Source organism: Corvus cornix, chromosome 1A, assembly GCF_000738735.6.
Source record: "Corvus cornix cornix isolate S_Up_H32 chromosome 1A, ASM73873v5, whole genome shotgun sequence".
Classification (NCBI taxonomy): Eukaryota; Metazoa; Chordata; class Aves; order Passeriformes; family Corvidae; genus Corvus; species Corvus cornix.
In genome coordinates, this window is record NC_047057.1 from 35,521,039 (window position 1) to 35,545,803 (window position 24,765).

At 35.9% G+C, this 24,765-nt stretch overlaps 1 protein-coding gene across 1 annotated transcript in view; it reads right to left on the reverse strand.

Moving 5' to 3' along the window:
- Positions 1–271: 271 nt before the first annotated feature.
- The window catches only part of ZFC3H1 (zinc finger C3H1-type containing), a 41,578-nt gene continuing 17,084 nt past the window's right edge, over positions 272–24,765 (reverse strand). Inside the window, 24 exon segments of the mRNA XM_039570394.1 lie at positions 272–1,122; positions 1,248–1,310; positions 3,704–3,743; positions 4,344–4,445; positions 5,626–5,726; positions 6,390–6,555; positions 6,652–6,756; positions 9,014–9,124; positions 10,027–10,121; positions 10,594–10,792; positions 10,881–10,986; positions 12,152–12,389; positions 14,286–14,477; positions 14,883–15,069; positions 16,827–17,010; positions 17,903–18,019; positions 18,392–18,493; positions 19,047–19,168; positions 20,149–20,280; positions 21,480–21,589; positions 21,673–22,221; positions 22,915–23,046; positions 23,266–23,440; positions 24,358–24,504. Of these exon segments, the coding sequence (XP_039426328.1) occupies positions 985–1,122; positions 1,248–1,310; positions 3,704–3,743; positions 4,344–4,445; positions 5,626–5,726; positions 6,390–6,555; positions 6,652–6,756; positions 9,014–9,124; positions 10,027–10,121; positions 10,594–10,792; positions 10,881–10,986; positions 12,152–12,389; positions 14,286–14,477; positions 14,883–15,069; positions 16,827–17,010; positions 17,903–18,019; positions 18,392–18,493; positions 19,047–19,168; positions 20,149–20,280; positions 21,480–21,589; positions 21,673–22,221; positions 22,915–23,046; positions 23,266–23,440; positions 24,358–24,504 (3,613 nt within the window). The 3' untranslated portion in view covers positions 272–984.

The following is a 24,765-nucleotide window of genomic DNA, read 5'->3' on the forward strand; positions in this document are numbered from 1 at the left end:
AAATGCATTTTCCATTACTGAAGTGGTATTATTGATAAGAATAGCTGTTACAGGACAAACAGCTGTGTACCTGAGGCAAGGGGATGAAAAAAAACCCCAAGGGGACAGTTATTCTACATCCACAATAGGCAGCTCAACCACATTTGCTTATCTCTTGATCAAAATAACAAAAGACAACAGATTTTTTTTGAAAGGTCGGCTTGTATTGAAAATATCTCTGCAAGAACACCTGTAATAGCACGAAGTAGTACCAAAACAAAACAGATGAGTATTATCTTTCTTTAAACTGTTAAACTTTATTATAAATTAAAATTTCTTTACAAAAAAATTGCACATAATTGACCACTCTTAGGTTCTGATGCACTGGCATTTGCAAAAGTTTCTTTAATCTTCAAGTTTAATAGTCTCTGCCATGAGTCCAATGCAGAAAAGGGCAGTAAGCAACCCTCTTAGAGCCTTCAAGTGCAAGAAGCATACTTGTGGCCACGGCAGTTACACTTTCCTTAAGAGCGGCTGCTTTTGTTTTAAATCCTGTAATGAAAAGGTCTCAAAAAAGGTTTAAAAAAGGAAAAACCCAAAATGGACTAGTTGCTTTTTACTGTAAACACAGCCCAGTAAATTAATCCCAAACACAGATCTCTCAGGCATCAGCGAGAGTGTCAAGTGAATCAGGAACAGCAAAACAAAAACAGTAAATAAAAAGAAAACATAAAAAAATAAAGTCTGTCATTTTGATTAACTATACTTACGTAGATGACGTTATGAGAATCTGGCAGGGCCCAGAAGCAAGGCCAGACAGGGAGTTCATGTTTCCAGAAGAAGGTCATGTTAATTGTTTCCAGGTTCAAGGAAAGCAGACTGGAGACTTGATACGCTCAGCAATACTCATCTGCCTTACATAGATCTTAGGGCATGGATCAGCCTGAAGAACCATTCAACTGATTTTGGCATTTTATAGGACTTAGGGCTGACCATACCCAGCGTTCAGTGATTCTTGTTTTCTGTTCTGTAAGTGTTTAAATTTAAAAGCTCATCTAGGCTGACTCCAACCTCTTGGCACTTGGAAACTAGTTTTCTCAGGTTATCAGTTTTACCTCCTCCTGATGCTTCAAACAAGAGTTGCTGAAAGAGATGGGGAAGCAGATATAAGATTTAGCCAGAGCCTGAGCATCACCACATCTATGGATATGGGATATGCAGAGAATTTATATGAAACCTCAAACTGAATCATAAGGAGAAAACATTACATCTTTCCACAGTGTTGCACATAGAGGTAACTTCTGAAGGGCTCTCTGATATAAATGATGGACCTGTAAAATAAAGGCAAGTATTAAAAGTCAGCACAATTTCATGCACTCGAAAATGAAATCTGAAGTACAAAAATCTCTTGCAATAATTTTTAAAATAGTTTTGAAGTCAAGCCTTAAACTGGTACTAAAAGCAAAGGCAAGTTTATGTCTGACCTTAATTCTGACCCTTGTATGAACATGACTAGTTACATAAGGACATGCTATTTTTCTTCACAAGATTCTTGCCTCATTCATTGCACAGGATGGAACATGTTCAGGGAATGAAGAAGCTTACTGAATATTCCACCACTCAATATGTAGTCTCAAGTCTTGTTTATTGCATATCATCACAATCCTGCAATGAAAATAACTGTTTCATGGGCTTTTTTTCCTTCAGCATCTATCTATCTATGCTTTAACCATCAGTATGAGTATTAGCAACTCTCAAAAAAAATGGTTTTACCATTTTATGGTTCAAAATAGAGGACCAAAATATTTAATACTAGTACTTACTCAAGTGTCCTTCAACTACTGGTATCTAAAGTCCCAACTTCAATCAGAGTCACTAGGGGAGGTATTTGCTGGCATTTTAAATACTTGTACTCATTTTCATACTCTTTTAACAAACCTTTACATGACCTCTGAAGGAAATAAATGACGGGTTCTCCAGGAACAGGAAATCCATAATCTGAATCACAATTCAATTTTAAACCAATATCCTACTTGTTTACTAGAAAATCCAGTTATCTGGACCAATCACTGATTTGTGTAAACAGTTGTAAGTGCTCACTACATTCCAAGCCAAGACCCCCACAAAAACCCAACTGCATTGTGTGTGCCTACTGAAGTGATTTTACCACATACCGTATAATTAGTGAGGTGGTTGCAGAAGAAAATCACAAGATTTCTTCTGGGTGTAATCCAGCTACAATGTTTCACATATGTCTCCATTTTAATTGGTTCATTTTCTCTAAGGGCCCTCTTTTTTATGCATTTGACATATATTTTTCTAACCAAACAAACCAGCCACCAGCCTTACTAGAGGCAGTGTCTTAAGATATAGTCCATCTAATACAATGACTGAAGCAGGGATCTGTGACTTATTACAGATTACACCAAACCAACACAGAGACAGAATTAAGGTTGAAGAGGCAACCCAGTCTTTGGTATCTCCTGACTTTGAGCTATTTGATCTAGCGAAACAAATAATTCTGCTTAGGGGACGTTCTTTTTAAACATTCTAGGAGACCGTAAAAAAGGAAGGAAAATATTTCGTATGTGAGTCTAACAACAGCCATGCTACCCTTTATGGATCAGCTAAAGCTTTAGTATTGATTCAGAAGACCACTGACAAAAACAGAAGGATGCTAAGAATAAGTCACAACAATGACACAAAACCAGATACAAGCACAGAAGTAGATCAAACACCACAAGCAAGTGATGAATCACAAATCCAGGGCCTCATGACAACCCCCACCCTCAAATACACATCTTTCCACAGGCAGAAGAGTATTTTGAAGGTAACAGCAACAATACCAGGAAGAGCATTCTGTTTGAAAAGTGATTCAGTTGCTGTACCCAAAAACCTCTTCTGTGTTTGTACATAGAGTGGTATTCCCTACCCTAAGTACTAGTAAGTAAACCTATTATTTTTGGCAAAAAAGGAACTGGCATCTTTTGTGTCAGGAACTATGCAAACTCTTTCCATACATTAGTATGGCAGACCCACCCCTCCAACTACTTCCCAGAACCAAAGAATGGTTTGGGTTGGAAGGGACCTTACAGATCATCTAGTTCACAAACCCCATCGTCAGCAGGGACATCTTCCACTAGACTAGACCAGGTTGCTCAAAACCCCACCCAGTCTGGCCTAGAAACCTCATCCCTACAAGAGATCTACAACTTCTCTGGGCAACCTGTTTGTGTCTCACCACCTCACAGTAAAGCTGTTTTTCCTAATATCCAATCTAAACCTCCTCTCTGTCAGCTTGAGGCTATTCCTTCTTGTCCTAGTATGACATGACCTTGCAAAAAGTTCCTCTCCAGCTCTCTTGTCCACTTGTAAAGATAGTCACTAGCATCTTCCAGCACAAGTCTTGCTTCCCTCTGCTAGAACTTAAAATACAACAATCTCCTCCAGGTAAAAAAAAGTAAAATGGGAGAAGAATACAGCCTTCCCAGTATGGGAAAGATACACAGAAAGACTGTGCACTCATTATATAATCCATTCTACCCTGACTGACAAAAACATTTCTCACACTTGAGGCAAATATTTTGGTGTTCATAAACTAGAGTACTTCAACTAACTAGAAATCTTGGATTTACGAGATGACCATTGCTTTGGGTAAAGCCAAGGTATGAGAAGTTTTACAGTATTTCATAATCACTTGTTTTAGTACACTGTATTGACTTACTTCTCTTTGTCCCATTAGAAAGCATTCGGCAGCAATGGCTCTGAGGAAAAGAAATATATAAAAACATTTATTCTTGAAGTATTTTAAATGCCATTAATGGCAAAATACTGACTGCGGAATGGAATTACTAATTTCTTGAGAAGAAACTAACTTCCAATGAGGTTAAATCTATTGTGAAAAGATAAAAATAGCCATTTTTTAAAAACAACCTTACATGAGCAAGACATTTCAGTGGTTCCCCATTATGAACAAACACTGAAGAAAAAGATCAGTTCAGCATCACTGGATAATGGAGAATACTGCTATTGTGATATATAAAGGGGAGGGGTAGAGAGGGGGAGACAGAAGTCAATAGTTGAATTTTAAAAAGCAACTTGTAAATACATCATTCATATTTATCTGCATAATATCCATTCACTTAAGTTTTCCCCAAGAGGGAAATTTCATTTCTCATTTTAAAGAGGTGACAGTATCTCTGTCTGCTGTAATGAACTAATATTACTCTCTAAATAACAAGCTAACGAAAGAGAAGTTTCCAGTACAAGCCCAACTGGAAGGACACTTCTGATTTACCTTTGTGAAGTAAACCTTACAAACAAAAGCAATATCTATGAAAACAGATGTATGACTGTTGCATTACATTTTCCAGATGGCCAGGCATGTTGGGATATTATATGTAAACATCTTGGCTTGTAGTTTCAGAATCTGAACATTGCTCTCCTCCCAGTATTGCAGAAGCAGTCTGTAAAAGGCATTCATGAGAAAGGAACACTGTTCTAATCACTTGGAACAGAAAAGCTATCCAAAGATACAAACACATTACACAAAATATATTATACCTAATCTGAGACAAGAGCTGTAAACAGGAAAAAGCCCAAGCCACCATATACAATACTGACTGATCATGCTCTCAGAACAAAACAAAACAAGGTAAGATACACTTTCAGAGAGTAACTAAGAAGTGTGAAATCAGAGAGAAAATACAATCTTGGCATATTACAAGATTCCAAGTGGATTACACATCCACTTTGAGCATGCACAAGGTAACTGCACATTTGAAAGGAGACAAATTAGTTTTATAGTCATGTGGCCAGAGATGCTACTCAGTCAGTTCTGCTCACCCATTTCATGCAGTATCAACATTGTCTAAAGGAGCTGCAAGTTCCATCTAGACAGAATCGCAACTTGGTTTAAAATGAAGCCATTCAACTCCAACCTGCCTAAGGCAGGTGTGTCACACTCTCCCCATGCTCACAACCACACACTCACTTCAAGCCTTGCTTTGAGTTCTTTGGGGTCACTGTTGATGATGAATAGTGTTTTGAGACTTTTCAATATTACTCAAATATTCATGTGTTCAGTGCACCTGAACACAGTAAAATATCAACTCTCATCCTGGAAGAGCATGTTTTGAAATACTGTTCAAGTAAGAGTCAGTGCAAGAGTCAGTGGTTGTTTCCCATCAGATTTTGTTTAAATTATGATTTATCATTGATAAATAAATGTCAAGTTAAGCCTTAAGGTAGCATTGTTATAGACTGGTATATCCATTTTTATTTGTTCTGGAACTATACTTGTGTCATGGGTTAGCTAGCACTACAACTTGTAATAGATCATCAAGTAACAACAAGATTTTAATATATATCTGATGTTTCTCTACCCACTTGAAATTTTGACCATTTGTAGTCATCATGTACAATGCAGAGTTAGTTCCTGTATAATTATAACCTGTCTGTAGATAGAACAGAACATTGTCAAATCTAAGATTGAGATGACATCAGAAGGCACAATATGCCTCAAGCAATATGCAATAATAGAGGAACAGTTTTACTTCCGTAGTAGAAAGCAAATCATGCATGACTTGCACAAAAAAATGATTGTTATGTTAACCATCTGCCTTGATTAAAAGTATTTTTACATACCTCAGTGCAAGTCCAGGATTAGTAGGCATGGTAGAACAAAACCGTTCCAAGGTTTTGGAATGCTGAGATTTTGGAATGCAGCTCAAATAAAAAAGAATTACCTGTAGAATTTGAATTATAAGCATTAAACCACTTTACAGCTCTTATTTTGCTAAGAACAATGGTATCACACACTATGAACACTATGACTAAAATGAGTTGCCACCTTCAAACCTTATATCCCTCAAGGGTACAGAAATCAATTTGTATAATACAGTGTCAAATCGCTAGCACCACATATTTTAGTCCTTCTAGCCTGCATGTCGTGCATAAAGATCAATGCACTGCTTGTTAGCAAAATGGGATCCAGGATTTCTATAAGCTTTATTCTGTCTGTTACAAGTGCTCAATTTCTTCCTCCTACTTTATTCCTTCTGTTTCTCAACCATTATAATTTCTATGATCAAAACTGTTTCCATCTGCCAGTGGTACTCTTGCTTAACCTTATCTTCCCTCCCTTACACATTTTCTCTTTTCTCTAGAAAAAAATCATTTGTCATTAACATGCCATAAAGTTTCTCTTTGCATTACATGACCTTTATTTGAAAAGGTCACTGCTAGATACTCTTCTGCTCAAAACACTACTATACTCAGACACTTCTTTCTTTTTCTAGCTCTCAGTGTTCATATACTGATGCTGTATTTGAATAAATAGATTACAGGTACCTGCTAACAGGTCATCAGCCTCTTTGTTTAGCTAAAACTGTCCACAGACACATTTTTACCTTATTATGAAACTCATAATTGGTCCAATAATCAGCAGTACTAAACGGAATTGGGTATCTTGTGGGGATTGTCACCAGACATCTGTTCACTAGATCAGTAAAAAGCTTGAATTCTTGAACTTTGTTGGTGGATTCAACAACTTTGCTATTGAGAAAAACAAGGTAACTGGAAGAAAAAAAAAAAAAGAAAAGAAAAAAGATGGTTCTGGTAGCCTTCACTTAATAATTGAGATTAATTAACCTTCTTCCCTTAAGAACTTACTCCAACCAAATGTTCTGAACAGTTTCCTGCTGCATCACTGCCCCCAGAGCTGCTTCATAAGCATCCAGTGCTTCACCAACACTTGCATGAAGAGACTGGCACAAACTGTTTATATAAAAAGATAAGAACTGTTGTATGTCATAAACAGCATGTGTAATTACATATTAACAGTAAGATACAATTAAGACTTTCCCATTCTCAGATGCAAGAAAAAAAACCAGTGCTTTCAGTTTAACAGCATCATGGACTAATCTATCAGTCGATTTATTAGAATGGGTAAGTCTCGCAAGCAAGTAACAAGGAATAATAAAGCAACCATGAAGTTTAAAATGCAATCCTTAAGAACAAATTAAATATTACAAACTGTCTTCTACTCTTGTAAAGTACCCTTTACTAATCCTTCTAATAGGAATGCTCTAACTGCTACAGAATGGAGACAAGTCTTGAATTTCCATTGGGAAAGCTCCAAGTGATAAATTTCAAAGTCTGATTAAAGCCACTTGGGAAATAATATCAGTCTCTGGCAACAAAGTTACTATTCTGAAACAAATATTATCAAGATCTGGGGTAGAAACATACCGATTGTGTCAGAGGAAAAAGAAAACTGACAAGAAAAGGTCAAAACCCCCCCCTTAATTTTGTTAAACAGCTTCTCAAAGAAACATACAGCTAGACCAACATACAAGACCTCATCAAGAGCAGACACACTCTTAGATCAAGACATGGCGAAAAATCCGTATTTCAAAGTGTAAAGTAACAATAAAAAAAAGGCAAGACTTCCAGTAAGTAATGGGGGGCAGGGGGAAATCTAACAACCTCATAAAGAAGCAGAATACAGAAATATATAAAGTAAGATAGGGCTGACCTTGCTACCTTGCTGTAGAACCCTCCTGACTGAAGTCACATAATCAGTGCCTGATTCTACTCCTGCTTTCCCCAGGAATTATGAACTAAACCACCAATTTGCTACTCTAAAATAGTGTGTATACATTTGTGTGCACACACAATAGGATCTTTCCAAGTAAAACATTGTTAGAAGACCTTTAAGACTTTGCTGATTTCAATCTATTTTCAGTTGGTAAAAGTGAACTTTTACGTCTTTTGTCCTCCATACCTGAAGAAAGGAAATACAGATACACAGGCCCAGGTACCTAGAGACTTACTGTAGCAAAACTCAAACAGAGAAACACTCCCATTATCTCTGAAAGTAATTTAGGCACTTCTTTCACGAACACTTACTTTTCCTCTTAGAAGCAGGTGTTAAAATACAGGAGAATCTGAGTTTAAGTCAAGGTACCTTATGACTAAATAGTGATCTCAAGTGTCTTAGTAACAATACTTCTACTGTGTAAGTGGGAAACCCAAAACTGAACTTCTCAAGAGATATTTTGGTTAAAAAAAAAAAATTAATTTAAGTTGATATTAATAGACAATGTAAGAAAAACCCCATAAAGGTAATCTTTAAAAAAGGTTTAGATTAAATTTTCTTGAAAACCATTCATTTTACCTGTAGGTTGTCCACCAACTAAAAACAATAAGCAACAGTGTTGAAGAAGTTCTGAGGAGTCTTCACTCAGTATGTGAAGCAATACCATCTTTGCCTTTTTACTTATCTGAAAAGCCAAATAGGTACTTGTGTAGACTGACAAACCCAGACCACAAAGTGGTAAACTTCCTAAACAGCCTAAGCAAGCACCTTAGTAACCACAGTTAAGTAGCTAGTATAAGTCACAGATGGCTAATACTGTGGTGTCTGGCAATCCTGTATAAGGCTGCTATCAAAAGGAATGATGGAAGCAAAAGAAAAAAAGAAAAAGGAAAAAAGATTGTGTATACATGACAAAGACATGTTCCTTTACAACCTCTTGCAGAGGAACAGGTCACCCTCCTGCATTAACTCTGCTGTGGAGCTTCTCCATGAACAGCTGAAACAATGAATCAAGGAGCTGGGGAGATCAGGACTAAACAGAATGGAAACTTTGCGAAGTAGAACTATTGTAAAATAGAAGGGAGACAACTGAAAGCCACAAGGAAGAGGAACACTACTAGCAGCAGTAACCTAAACCAAAAGTAAAACAAACAAAAAAATCATTTTGAGATGAACACACCTTTTACCATTCCCATAGGTCAGAACTTCTGAAAGATTTCTCAAGTGGAAAATTTAAGCTGACATGCAACTCAGTTTCATAAAATTATCTCCAATGTGCAGCAGGCCAGTAGGTTCTCTAAAGACTGGCCAATCACTTATTGAGAGAACTGAAAGTGATACACCCTTAGGCAAGTTATGAATACTCTGCTTTTGCAAATGCTATTTACTCAGACCCAACAGCTGTTTCTCAGAAATTCCTTAGAAAAATCTCACCAGTAGATCTGCCACAGATATGGGATTTGCTGGTTAACAACATCATCTGTAAGATGTTCTTTATAGAGAGGTGATGTAAATTCAATTGGCATTGGAAAATTCAAGAGATATCTACAAGAGAAAAAAGGAGTAGTAAACAAGAATATGCTTCTACATGGAAGAATTCTATGTAGACGTAATGTTCAGTTACGAAGTCCAGTTCACAAAAAATACTAAAAAAACATGCACTTTTCCTAGATTTCAGTTTAACTCTATCCAGGCAAAATCTGTACAGAAAGCATTACACAGAAATGTAGAATTAATACAGAAGGCATTTACTCTCTCATTATGCACGAAGTTAAATATTGCCTTATATTACAGACTTTCCCCTTCCTTCATAAAATACATCAAGTACATAACAAACGTAAGCAAGAACAAAATCTAACACCTAACTTAAGAGATAAAAACATTTCAAAAGCTCATCTGAATGAGCTCTAGCACGGAAGGTTTTTGCTTTGAAGACCTTCAGAGGCATCTATTTTGCTCATAGGGAACTTGCAGATTCCAAAACTTTTGCCTTTCAGTTAGGTGCTAATATTCAAGGGGAAAATCATCAGGCTATATACGAAACCTGTATCTTTTAATCAATACTAATGTGATTAATAACATGCTGGATGTCTTGACTGAGGTCTTTTACAAGTGCCTAAACAGTGTATTTCAGATACGCCATTTTAGGCTCCTAGCTTTAGGGGGGAAAAAAAAACCAAAACCAACTTTGGTATATATATGATTGATTTTCATTGCCCAGATCCAGACATTTGACTTGCTTGCTGTTTTATTTTTAGATGCTCATGGTTTTATAAATTAGCGTCTATGCAAAAACAAGCGTAAACCTTATACTAAACCATCATTCACTGAAGTTCTGGCAAAACACACCATGCTAAAAAATAGAGTTTGAAAGTTCTAGGCTACCATGTTATTCATGAAAATGCCAATATTGCCAAAATTTAAATTAAAAATTATTCTAAACATACCTTAAGAGATCCATGGGACCATGCTGTTGGCATGTATTCTCAAAGAAAGCTGCCACGAAATCTTGCAACAGTGGAAGAATACTGCTTGACCTTTCCTGTTTTGTTGTTTGGGGTTTTTTTTTAAAAATAAAAAAATTAAAATCAAACATCAACCTGGAATATGGTGAGAGTAATTTAAGCAAAATAAATAAGTGGTGTGTTTATCTCTGCAATGCTCCACTGTCTTCATTCTCTCAAGAATGAAGTTTAAATGGGGAAGTCAGCAGTAGGAAGAAGCTGAAAAAATATTACAGGGTTGTTTTTTTACTTTCTGTTACTCTTTCTTAAGACTAACACTGAATTAGAACAACCCAAACTACAAATTTATGATTTTATGTAATTTCTAAGATTATCTTTTATCATTTCACTTGTCTTGACAATTATACTTTTCCTATTTATATAAAGGAGTACTAGACATTACAAAAATATCACTAAGTTGAATCACTTTGACAAGCTTTTCAAACAACAAAAACCCCAAATTTTATAGAGCTAGCAGACCAGCAAACAAGTTTTGACATGGAGTATTACCTGTGAAACAAGAAATTTACACAACTGATAAAAAACTTCTGCATTCTGAGGATTCCTCTCAAAAGCTCCAATCCACACCTTGTGGGCATTTTCACTCTGCTCCATCTGCAAATACAAGGTGGCCAAACTCTCCAAGAGCTGACAGTTGTTAGGGCAGAGCTCCAGTAAAGATCTACAAAGTTCTGCAGCAGATTCCCACCTTAAAGAAAAGTAAAGGTCAGTTAAAAAAAAAAAAAAAAAAAAAGTGAGTCAAATACTTCAGTTAAGAATGTCTTGAAACAACTTACCTTTCAAGCAGTTTCAGCAAAGCTATCATGTTTCTGTAGAGAGGGAAGCAGACAGCTATTCTTTTGTCAGCCTCAAGGCTTTCATCAGTACATGTTTTGACTGCATCTTCAAAATAAAAGTAAAAAGTGAAGCCTTTACACCTCAAGCAGTGTCAAAGTTATGTGAAGCCTTAACATAATAAAAAGTCTCCTTTAACATAAGGAAAATACATAATCTGAAAAGATTACTTCTGAAGGTGCTGGTTTTGCAAGTTATTAGAAATAGATGATCATCTTTGGAAAAGCTCTCTTCACACTTATCACCACCGTACAAAAACAAAAATCTTTGTTTCATCTCTTACTCATTTTAAAAACAGGAAACATCCTAACAATGAAACATTAAAGCAATGTTTCAGATAGAAGCATATGCCTAGATTTAAAATCACACACCAGGATTTCCAGTGTAGCTGCTGAAAGCTATTGAGACAAACACTAATGCAGGATATTATTTTTCTCCTCAGCATAATAAAAAGTTACCCAACAACGAACACCCCATTACCATAGCTAGACTGCCCTCACTCACACAGCTGGGCTACTCCATTGATCCTTGAGTATTTCAACACTGCACTACCACTGGAAGCATAGGTATATTCTCAGTGGCAACTCAATACTGCTGCTGGCTAACACACTAAATACTGACATTTATAAATACTATATAACAGCACTTGCCTGCTACTGTGAAGTCTACCTCTGACAGCACCACCATAAGTTAAAATCTCGATTTCTTCTAATATCTCCATTTTACACTTTAAGTAAATTGAATAAATTTTTTAAACTGTGAATTAAGATGAACACATGGATTGTTCTGCCTCTTTTAAGGAAATACACTAATATTTCACGAAAGTAACTTTCCAATAAATACATCCTAGCGAGAGAAAGGGGGAAGGGTAAGAAAGAATGACAACTGAAGCTTGGCTTTAATAAGCCCAAAAAAATAGCAATGTCATACAATTACAAGCCACTGTCTGGTCTTTTTCTCTGAACGATCATATTCTATCAAGCTAAAGCTGTGGCTTGGAACCACAGACGCAAACCTCATGTTTGTTAAGCACCCAAGAATGTGGATTTTCCACACTATTCTGTTCAAATCAAAATGAATACACTGGATTAAGTCAATGGCTTAACGAAGTCATCAGCAATATTGCACTGCCTTGAAATTCCAGAAGCTGAATAATACTTCTTGAATTACAACGTGTGAAGAATGTATTAAATATTTACTGCCTTAATCTTACCTTCAAACATAGCTAAGAGTGTATCAGGATCAGTCTTCAAATCTTGAACTGTCTGCCATGGTATTAAAAACGCCTCTTTGTGCACAATCCTAGAAGGACTGACATTAGCTGGATCATAGAACTTGACTGGGAGAACACCAAATTCAATTAAATGTATGTAAGCCAGCCAAGCCAAACAACGGTCACTTGCAGTAAGGTGTTCTGATATTATCTTTTCATTTGCTGATCTTAAAGCATTCTGTAAAGGTTAAAAGAAATACAATGCACCTCAACCACAAAGTCTTTAGAATTTAAGAATGAGAAAAGAAAACAGGAAGAGTAGGTTTCAATATTCTCCAATTTTTTCCATAGAAAAGACAGGAACTAATTCTTCATGTAAATCAGGATTATATTCAGCTTATGTGAAAGGGTGGCTATTCAAATTATGCCATTTCTAGTAAAAGGTTTGGAAAAACCACAGAAGATTCTTATTGCAAAAAGTGAAGAGAGACTTTGAAAACATGCATCTCCCAACATATATGTTCCCTTTTCCTTCTCTATTCTCCTATTACCTCCAATTCCATAGAAGTAATACAGTAACACCAGATACAACTCATCTACAACCTGGATTCAACTAGGTTTTGTGCGTTTGGGGTTGTCTGTTCACCTTGGCATTTTTATGTATTAAATTCTAGTTGTAAAGGTACTAAGTTACAGCTATTCAAGTCTACTGAAAAGGCCACCATCTCTAGACATGTTGTTTTAAAAAATGTTTTGAAATCCTTACTGAGAACAAGGATACTATTTCAAATTTTTCTACTAGTCACATGCAAAGATAGAACAGTCCAGTTAAACAAGCAGATCCCAAATAAAATAATTAGAGCATGCAATTAAATAAAGTCTAAACATAAATTCAATAGAACCTCATGACTAGTGATGTGTCAACATTTTCCTGGACAAACACAGTATGATCAAAGAATGCATTTTTCAAGGGAATGAATGTACTTGCAAATTTATGCAAAATTCAGCAGGACACATGCCCTGAAGTAGGTGAAAACTGGTGTTTCAAAAGCATTTCACTTATTCACGCCACAAAATACTTAGAAATTGCTTTCAAGTTTTCCAATACACACTGCTATTTACTCTGAAGTAGCAGTTACTTTGAAATTATTTTCTCTGAAATACGATTAAATAATCTCTTGCCATTCTTTGGCAAGAGATTATTCAAGCCATTCTTTTCAATTACACATTTCAGATTCATTTAGAAAAAAAAAAGTTTAGCTTTGTGATGATGCTTTACAGAAAGGTAAGGGTAACCAACCAGTGTTATTCTCCCTGGATTCCCATGTTGATTTGACACAAGGAGTTTTTTCTCCCTCTGTTCTTTTTATTAATTCAGACTTATGTGTCTCAGTACCTTTGGAGAAAGCCAGCACAGCATTGCACTCTCCCATTCTAACTGGAGCCAGACAAAAGCCTGAAGGCCTAAAACTCTGTCTAAGGACAGGCTGCAGCAAGCAATAGGCGGCACCTGCTGGCAGGAATGAAACACCTTGCAACTGAAAGGACAGAGCTCCCACTTTGGGAGAGGATAATGTCCATTTCTCACCCTCAGCCACCACTTTTATCATCTACGCAACAGTTAACAGTCACCTAAATTATTTCTACATAGTTCTGGCCTGAGATAACTCAATGACTTCGGAGTTCATAGGAGAAATAAAATCTGATTTAACAGTCTCCAGATTGGAGAGCAGGGCAGTACTGTTAGATAACTACTATATTCTTTCCCAAGAACTACTGGTTTGATAATTTCTGTGGCAATTTTGAATACCTAAGGCATTACTAACAGGCCCTTCACTGCAAAAACCTGATCTCTGGCTTACTAGAAACCAAAAAATAAAGCATCTCCCAGGGCATTATTTTGAGACATAGTAATCTAAGCTATTAGCTACTCAAACAAAAAAAGTAGGAAACGAAACCCCCAAAGGTATATCCAGATTACAACAGCATCATAGCTCAACACAGAAGCCTCTATTTGTTGAAGGAATTCTCCTAAAGGAAGGCACAGTTCCTCTAAAGTTCAAACTATCACAGTCACAGGCATTAAAAAGGTAAAGCTATGGAAATACTCCTGAGGTGGTAACTTGGAAGTTACCTGCAGCAGAACAAGAGCATTCTGATGTCTTCCTGTAAACAGGCTTAAATGAACCCTGTAGAGCAGAGTCTCCAGCAGCTGAAAGGACACAAGATTTGGATTTTCTCCTCCTTCTCTCACTTCCATTAGGAACTGCAGCATCCTCCCACAAACATAGTCCTTTCCATCAAAGGAATTCTCCAAATTCAAAAACTAGAGAGAAATAAATCATAATAATAACAATCACAATACAAGTAAGGCTTCTAGGTTAAAAATCATACAGATCGCAAACTTCGAATCGTATCTTTTGCTAGCTTATGAACCGTGTTACCCTCCCTCACAGTTCCATATTAAACATATTAATTTAATATGTACAAGAACAGCCAAATTTTGCAATCAATGTAACATCTTGATTTTAAATAACTTTTACTACCTAAGGAAAAGTGATGATTTCTACAAATAACTACAGGAACTTCATTTGTTTCATTTTCAACTTTTGAGTTTTTAAAAAGGTACAGCGCTTTTTATTCTACAGTTTCCCTGTCATACATACTGACTTTATACAGCAGAAACACACTTACAGGAACATTTCACGTATACTTCGAAATTTTTACTTACTGTCCACCAGATTTGATAAGAGGGAGCATATTCCACTGCTGTTTCACACATTTCCTGTATTTCCTCCTTGGTTCCTCTTTTTGAGAAAAGTCTGAGGTAATGACACCAAATTTCAGGATTTTCTTTGTTGTTCTCAAGGGCTCGAGCCAAAACATTTAAAGTAGAATCTAAACACTCAGATGACGAGCTGTAAAAAATAAAAATTTTAAAAAAGCACTCTCATCAACTGTGTTGGTATTACGACTTGCACAACATCAAATATGAAAATAGATGCTTTTAATTAGAATTAAAGTCACACACAGTGCGCTATCTTTTTTACACGTTGTCCTTTACTATCACCAGGTTTCAAAGCTGCAGCAAGTTTTCAACCTTCCGAAGTTATCAGGTGCAATTATCATAGTGCACGGAAATAAGTATTCTATGAAGACTGCCAATTCTAATAAAAGAGTCCAAATTATTGAAAATGGGTAAGATTCATCTGTAAGCAAAGTTCTCAAGCTGCAAGGATATAAAGGCATTTACGTCATACAGGCTTAAGGACTTAAGTAGGGATTTTAAGAATGTAGTAAAGTAAGCTGTATTTTTGTTAAATATTTAATAAGTAATAGTAAAAGGATGAAATTTTCTACAGTCACTAAACAAAAGCCTTTACTTCAGCATACCATGCAGGTTCTCTAAGACATTAAAAAAAAGAAATTTGCTTTTTTGAGATAACGAATCATGAGATGACACCCACCAAGTAATATATGATTAGCTGAAATAACTGACTATACTGCAAACCACAGAGCTGAGCTTTAATTCATAAATACATCTTGCATAAAACCACAGAATACTTCTGAGGTCCCATTTGTCCTGAAATCATCTTTAGAAATTATTTTGCATGGACATTTATGAGAAGAAAAACACAAGTCTCAAAAAAACCTTAAGACAGTTAACCATGCATATGTCTGAAGCTTTCCCAATGCCACTACTTTCACCTGCTACAGCAGTCAAATTTCTTCAGAGTGCTGAGGAAGTGGGGAATGAGAGAGGTGGCTGTTTTATGAAAAGGATGCATATCTTCCACCAGGTTTTCTCCCTTTTCTTGGTTGTTTCCCAAGTACACTTATTTTTAGAAGGCATGCTCTTCTCATGCTGCCACTTGCTGGTAATACATTGATTACTGGTCTTTCCAGTTCTACCCCTTCTACTGCTCAGGCACCTATTGATACAGCTAAACTGATTTTTCCCTACATTTTCCATTATCCACAGTTTAAACAAGGCTTTTAAAGTAGATCTGCTCCTCTCCATTCCCCTTGCTTCCTGTTGCAGTTGCTCAGCTGTACCTCACTTAAAACTGAGGTTAATCGTCATAATGGATGAAACCACCATGACAGAATTCCTATTGAAATGATCTGATTGCCAACAGAAACACGGTACCCTGCAGTGTAAGTTTAAGGAAGAGAAGCTAGAGAAACTTAGAAAACCAACATTAAAAAAAAATATCACAAACTAAGAAACCAAGTGCTCAATTAGACCATTTCTACAGGGATAAAACCAACTAGCAGAACTGTTCTTATAAGAAAGTTTGCTGATGAAAGTAATTTCAAACATTATTCCAACCATCCACTCTGCAGAGAATGATTTGAGTTCACTGGTCCACCTTTACTGCAACATTCCACTGAGCACTTTTCAAACATGAACAATTACTTCTCCCACACTACCTTCCATCAACTTCCGCTCTGAATCAGAACCTACCCGAAGATAAACCATCAGTGTAATTTATTACTCATATACTACACTAAATACAGTAGGAAATATAATCTATTTTTTAATCTGAATTAAAGTAATCAATTATTTGTGCCATTGTTGGAGGAAGTTCTTTAACATTAAGTAGGAAACTTTATCATAGCATTATAGGTACATAGCTAATAGGTAGCAAGTGTCTAAAATGTAGCGACATACCCTTCATTTTGATTCAAGTATTTATATGCAAGTTTAATCCAAAGCTGTACATCACAGGGGTTTTCTTGGACACTTGCTTCCAAGTTGGAAATGTCATCAGTCTCGCTTGTAAAATACCGGACATCATCTGGAGTCACCACAGCATCAAGCACTGGAACTCTTTTTTTATGTTCTGTGGGAGGGGCTGTAAATAATATACAAATTTTAGAAAAAAAAATTTTCCTTTTCAAAACAGTAGTGATCTGTAACTCTCACAAGAGGTGGCATCTATATATTTCAAGCATAGCCATTGATCAGAACTAAGTAGCATTATCCAGCATCCTTCAAACTGTATTGCCTGTAGAGAACTGGTTATATTTCAAATGTGAAGGAATGAAACAAATAGCAGCAAAGGCTGCCTTGATCAACAGACACCAGCTGAGGCAGATCATTAGGCACCATTAGGAACTAGACACATTTGACAAAGAAAAATTTTTCTCAATTCTGAGTCTCAAAAAATCCTTTTTAGGGGATCTGCTAACAAATGCTAAAGCTCCTACTTGCAAGAGTCACGTGTGAAACACTGGCAGGTTACTGATGCTCCAGCAGCTTCAAAATGCTGTTTAACAGCAGCTTTTTTTAACTCCTGAGGTCACAGCAAATATTAACTCTGTAAAAATTTAGGATAACTGAACACTGATGTTCTTCCACTTAAAGTTTGGGGGGAGGGGGAAGGAGAAGGTGGAGATGCTGAGGGAAAATAATTTTTTTTTTTTTTAATCCCAGGAGTGTATTGGCAAGGCTGAAACATTCTAGGGAAAAAGGTCTTTATGTTCCTTTTGAGAACAGGTAATTACAAATTCCACCTTAATTTCCAGTCACATTAAAGGAAAAAATCTAATAGAATTACAAGTGTAGGTCAACCTTTACCCATAAATTCATGTAAAATAAAGTTTGCATACAGGAAGTATAAAGTCAAGAGAACTATTAAAACACTGATTTTCTCAAGAACCACTTTAAAAGCCAAGTGTTAGAAAGAAGTGGGTGGGTATTTTCCTCCAGTACTCTTTTTAAAGGCCACCACACATCCAGATTACCATATTTAATAGGTCCAACAAACTGTTCCTCTTCACTGCTGCTACTATCTAACAGAGGTTTTCTCCAGTACTTTGGTCTCCATTTCCGTTTCTCTTTCCAAGTTGTATGTGGAGGTGCTGTAAACAAAGTAGTAGAAACTCTTTCACTTTTCTGTATTCAAGAGTAAAATATTTTTCCTGATAAAGGTTTTAGATAAAAAGATTCTGTGAGTTCAACAGAAGTGTATAAACTTCAATACCACTCATTTAAAATTTATTGTGCTTAAGTGCATAAATAAAGTCTACAAATGGAACTCAAAAGCTATTATATTATTGCCTTAAAACAAACTCTGTGTTGTCTTGAATTCACCATAATCAGAATTTATAATACTAAGATAAATAAACTAAGCAACAATAAGAAAAAATATTCTTGGTTTACAAAATCATCGGGGTACTTACATAATTTTTAAAAGTTTATATATATTGCATTTAATCTACCAAGTTACTTACTGTGACTTTTACTCTCGTTGACATTGCTGGCCAGAAGAACAGCCATCTGATCCACTGACATACGATCTCTGTTTATACCAAAAAGTTTTTCAACATATTTTTCTGAAACAAGAATATGTGTAGCTTAAGATAAGCATATGGATGAAAACAGTTATGCAACTTAACAGCAACTTAATACAATCTATGCTAAAATTATGAACTATGACTGCTTTAAGATGCATGGCGATTAACACACTAGCACAAAGAAATGAAAAAGAAGGAAGTTCTGTTTCGCAACTTGCCTATATGGCAAAGGCATTGTTATAAAATTCCAGCTCCACCAAAACAGGTCAGTCCAGTAGTTGCAGAAAGAACGGAGGAAGAGGAGAGTAAAGATTCCATGCTCACTGCTCCCCAACACCCTGAATTGCAGCAATTATATTTTTTAGAGTGAAATGTTTTTCAGATCAGTGATTGTTTTTGTTTTGTAAGATAACAAGGTAACTAAGTAACTACCCACTACAAAGGGCAGAAATGGACAACAAAAGAAACTTCATATAGCTGTATCTTATACATTGCTTCACATCAAAGTCCTTGCACCCACAGCTTTTACTGAAACCTATTCCTTCAGAAATGAATTTTTAGATACAAAAGAGAATAAAAGACTCTTAATAACCTGTGGCAGCGCTGATTTCCTCATCAGTGCTTTTTTCTGAACAGCCAATCAGTTCCAAGTTGTAAGACAGAATATCCTGAAAGAGCTGCTTACGGCTAAGAGTGCAATCTTTCATGTGCTGCCTAAAACGAATAAATAAGCAATTAATACGTTTATCATAGCAACAAATTATTATGAAAGTTTTAGTACACACTTGGGTGAGGCATAAAGAAAACAATACCCACAAAAAAACCTATTGTTTGCTTTGATGTTTGGTTAAATATACCTAGGCCTTTTCTAAACTTAAACCTACGTAAGTAACTTAATCCTAGTCCTCATTATTTCACTACAGCCTTACTCTTTAAATTACATGTCTACACACTCATTTTGCAATAACACAAAACCACAGCACTTAGAACCTTCCACTTCAAATAAGGTAATTGTAAGAATTAGTTATCGCTTTGTATTTTGAAGAGTCAAACAATAGTTGATGACAACAGCTAAAAGCTGATCCAGAATAAAGCTCACTCCTATTTTTCCAGTAGCTAAGTTTTCATATTGAGTTCATTCCTAACCAATTCATATCCACTTGTAAATACACTGCACAACACTGTTAAACAAATTAATTTTTAATAAAATTTAACACCAGCCTTTAAGGAAACAAACTTAGCCAGTATTTTCCGATGAAACTAGAATTACAATATTACAATATTATTATTTTTTTACTTAATCATGTATTTGATATACACGTTTCATCTCAAGTGTGCTTAACAGTATCAACCACTTAGTGAGGTTCTACAATGAGTTGAAGTTATGCTGAAGTTGTATGAGACCAGTTCCATTTAAACTACTAGAAAGGTGAAATATTCTATAACAGGCCATACTACTTTTCTAAATGTACATCTAAAGAGCCTCCTCTTTTTTCATGGCTTAGATGAAAGGAGTTTTTCTTCCAACTTAGTATCTGCAATAGAGTATTAAAAATAACCTTGTCTAGAACTTGTGCATAGGATCACATACCCAGATCTTTCAAAGAAAAGAAAACCATACTTATTTCGGACTCAAGAGTCAGACATTTAGAAGAGAGGTTTAGTTTAAGTCAAGAAAATTAAAAAGTACTCACCACTGACAGTCATCATCATTACACGTGCCTGTTAAATCAAAGCGGCAGAAACACTGTTTGGGCTCTATCATATTACTATACGTTATTGAACTGAGGAACAGCTTTTCCTTCGTACGAAAATAAGGACTAAACCTAAAATGAAACAGTGAATTACTGTCATAAAAGTACACAAGGCAAGACATCAGTTTTCTAAAAAAAGTAATTAAAAATCACTTTCTGTATTAAATCTCATTATTTCCAAAACCCTGCTACTAATCAAAAGCATCGTTAACCTACAGGCTAAGAAAAGAGGGAGAGGAAGGGAACAAAGGAGTACTTCTCAATCTAATCAAGCTCTCCTCTAGCATTCTCTTCTTTAGGTGCAGAACTTCAGGAATATGAAAACAGGAAGTGCAGTAAAAACCCAGTACAGAAAGCAAACTAATGAAAGTGCATTTCAGTAGTTTATAGAAAATCTCATCCTCTAGTCAGGATGACCAACATCAAATAAAAGTGTAAAGAGAACTGTTAAAGATGAACTTGAAGAAACAGTGGGGAAAAAAGACAAAACATATCAGCCTTAGAATGTATAAAAAAATGAAACCAGTCGTAGCTAAGCAGACTAATGCTTATTTTAAATCTTTAGCTGAAGTTTGACTACAGCAATTTTGGGATTTCTAGCTCCTTCAGGAATTGAAGTCATAACCTGGAAGTCAAAATGAATACTCCTGCAAAGATGGCATACTCCATCTTCCACTACTTAAGAGCAAAGCAATAAAAAACCTGAAGCACATGGTAGGATACAACTACTCCAGTTTAAATTCCAGACTTTTGTTTTCTAAAATTTGATGTGCAGGAGCAAAGTTCTCTTTAGTCAAAAGACAGATGTTCCAAATTGATTACACTTGCAGATGTTACTGTCAAGTCAAGATGAATCACAGTGATTATGCCTCTTTCCACTGAGCAGGAATCCAAAAATAGATGATTGAGCCAATTTTGACTCAGACAATGTAAATCCTAGCCAAGTTCAAAGACTGCATAATTGAAATATGCTTCTTACATTTGCATTATTCATACTGGATATAAAAATCCTGTTCTCAAACGCTTAACTATTTTTTTAGCTTAGTTGTATCAAACAATGTGCAATACAATGTAAAAGCAGCATATTGCATGGAAAAAATGACTGAATAAAATGATTAGATTCCCTAGACCAGACAATATTGTTTAGGGATAGCCACGTTTCTCACTAGGACTTGTCTTTGTGTACATGCCTGGGTATCAAGGAACAGCCCTGAAAACATTTGAACAAGAACACCTATGCATTAGTCAAAGAGCTGATACAGTCTTCATACCTGTAGGATTTAAACAGTAGAAGAGGACTATGATATGGTCCAAATGGAAATGGTTTCACTTCAGCTTGTTTACTTTGTGATGTAAAAAAATCCATGTCCACTGAAATTTCCTAGGAAATAGATAAACAGATATACAGCAATTGCAATACCACCTAATAAAGACAAGCTTCATGTTTAGTTGTAAAACATTTACCTGACCACACAACAGATCTTCCTTAGGCACAATAAAGGCAGTACTTTTCATTAGCAGTTCTTTCAAGCTGTCAGCTTTAGCATAAAGTTTTTTCAGTTCATCAATATTCAACCCAAGGAACAGCTCAGGCTCCTCTGAAGCCTTTTTAGAAAGTTTGTTTATACTTTCTTGTTTTGGAGTGTCCATGTGTTTAAGATTTGGTTTAGTAAAAGAATTTGATTCTCTGAAAGATCTCCTTCGTTCTCTGTTTGTATTAGACAAAACTTCATCATCAAAGTAATTTTCTTCACTGTCCAAAGTCAATTTGTCCTGTGTAAGATCATGAAGCGATGGCTGAGGTAACGCAAACTCAGATTCTTCTTCTACATGAGGTGCAGTATTTGATTGCTCCTTGGTTTGAAGTGCACGGGCCTCCTTCAACTTCTGAATCTTTAGAGCATATTCATACTCTAGTTGCTGCAGTCGTTTTTTCTCTAGTGCAATCAATTCTGCTGAAGGCTTTTTTGGACTTGATGCAGGGGAGGTATCCAATTTCAGTATTTTGCTTGGCTGAAAAGAAAAAAATTCTCTTTATTTCAATTTTCTCATCTACTGATCTATCGACAGGAGGTAAAAACATAAGCAAGGTATTTAATTCAGAGCTTATAATAACATTTTAAACTCCTGCCTGAAGATTTCACCAAACAGCAGAAAAACCACGCAGGAGTTTGCCACAATTCAACTGGCAGATTTGCAGGTTTTGCAGTAAAAATTATCCTGCATCATGTACGGGGCTTCAACAGAAGTTCTGGCCCCACTTAAAAGGCGAGCTATAAAACAAGTACACACAGTGATGTTGGGAGTGGCAGCACTAAAATTGACAAAAATATTTTAGCCTTGTTTTCATTTATTTTTTCAAAACAATATCCGATCCCCTCTGCAGCAACTTTGCCTGATAGTTTTAACAAGATTATTGATGTCTACAGACAGCAAAGTATTTTCTTCCTTCTTTCACAGCCATACAGCTCCTCTTATTACTTATCTATGAATGACATTCCCCTAGCACAGAAATAAAGGTTTTGAAGAGTTTTCTTCCTCAAATCATTAATGCCTTTTTTGTTGAATTCTCAAAAACGCACAAAATCCAGTAGGAACACTCCCTACAATGTTTCTGAAATGTTTTCCTGAAATTCCACTTGAACTTTGTTAATCAAAATTTATACTCTTTTCCAAGTAGTTTGGTTTTAAAGCATGCTAACTTACACCAAGATGATCTTGCTCTAGCTTCCGTTTCCCAATTTCCTTACTTGCTACTGCTTTTGCTCGAGCAAGTTCTTCTCCATATTTTAATGCCAGAGCTTTTTTTACTGTAACTCGTTGTTGAACTTTATGTATCTGAAAAAATAAAAATAAAAACTAAATATTACAGCAAGATGCAAATTTACAGATATGACCGGATAATAAAAATATAATTACATGGAATTAATGAGACATAATATAACTAGATGGGAATTAATAATTAATTCAAAGAAAGCCTACTGCCTCCAAAAATCAGGCATCCCTTTTCAAGATTTCCAGCTCTAGGAAACAAAAACATTTCAGAGTGCAAGTTACATGTTCCTGAATCCTCTTGAGAAATGCCTTGTTAGCATTCAAGATCTTCTCTGTTGCTTGTAGCTGTTCAGACAGTTTGTTAATTTTATTTTCAGCAATTCGAACATTCTCTCTCTTCTTGGCCTGTTGTTGCAATAAATTTTTCAAGACAGACTCATCCTTCATCAACAGCATTCTGAAAGTAGAAAAGGAACATAACAATTTTTTCCAAAGGTAAGTTGCTTAGAGCTACTGCTGCTCCTCCAAAACTCCAGTTAATTAAGAACACAGCTCTCCTCACTTATAAAGAGACTACACATTAAGCCTCTCCAGATAGTCCTAACATCTGTAGGACAGTAAATACTGTCAATACAGCACATTTCATCATCCCAAGTTCAGCATGTAAGTATAATGCAGCTGTAGTTACAAGGACAGAGGAAGGTAAGCAAATGTTCTATCTTTAATACTGTTTTTAATATAATGACAACCAAAACACATGTTCTTGCTTTCTGCTAAGTAACAACCTAGTTCCATCTTAGGGCACATACACACATTATTGGATTACAAGCCATAATATTATGGCACAACAATAGAGTAGATAAATACAAAAAGCTATGCATCAAAGGAAGCAAGATAAACACTTAGGTAGATGGGTGTGGATAAAGAGAGGAGGGAATACTGTCCTTCAGTTGATGACTGACCACAAACCAGTTTGTTCAGAAGACCATACCGTAATAATCAAGTGGCAAGAGAAGCTGAGTAGAGGATGCAAAGCACTTTTACTTCCAACCATAACTTGAAATTAGGGTGAGAAACATGGAAAAGGCATGCCACAAGAGAAAAGCTGTATTAGGTGACACAAATCATATTTGTCACTGAACATAAACAGCTGAAAACAGTTAGCATGACAAATCATACTTAAAAGTTATCAAACACCACACTGGCACTACAACACAATTCCTTTTGCACAGCAATAGGATTAAAGGCTGAATAGTCCAAGACAACAGGAAATCAATCATTTGCTGTTTTTTAAATGCTACACATTTAAAAATATTATTTATTCTTTTCATCCTGCTAAGCAAAAGGTAGGACTTACGACAGTGAAATGCATACCGGTTTTTCTTCAGCTTTGCTTCCGCTTCTGTGACTTGTTTTGTCACTACTGCTATTCTCCCAATTCCATCAACTTCACCATCAGAATTTGCAGGGGACGAACTGTTCTTCACTGGATCAGACTTAATTAAGCGCTGTTTCTCACGACTGAAACAGAAATGTTCAAAACAAAGATGTTCAGTAGCTTCAACATTCATTTTAATGTGTACTCCCAAGAGCTTTTACATCTCTGAAGAGTAGCAGGACAAGATTTCAAGTTAAAAGAAAAAGTACTTTCCACAACTGCAATCAGTTACTATAAATCAGTTCAAATCCAAGGATTTTCTTTAGACCTCTATGCTGTCTTACCAAAAAATGCATGGGGGGGAAAAACCTGAAGGTGATTGCAAGGTTTTCAAAATCAGATTT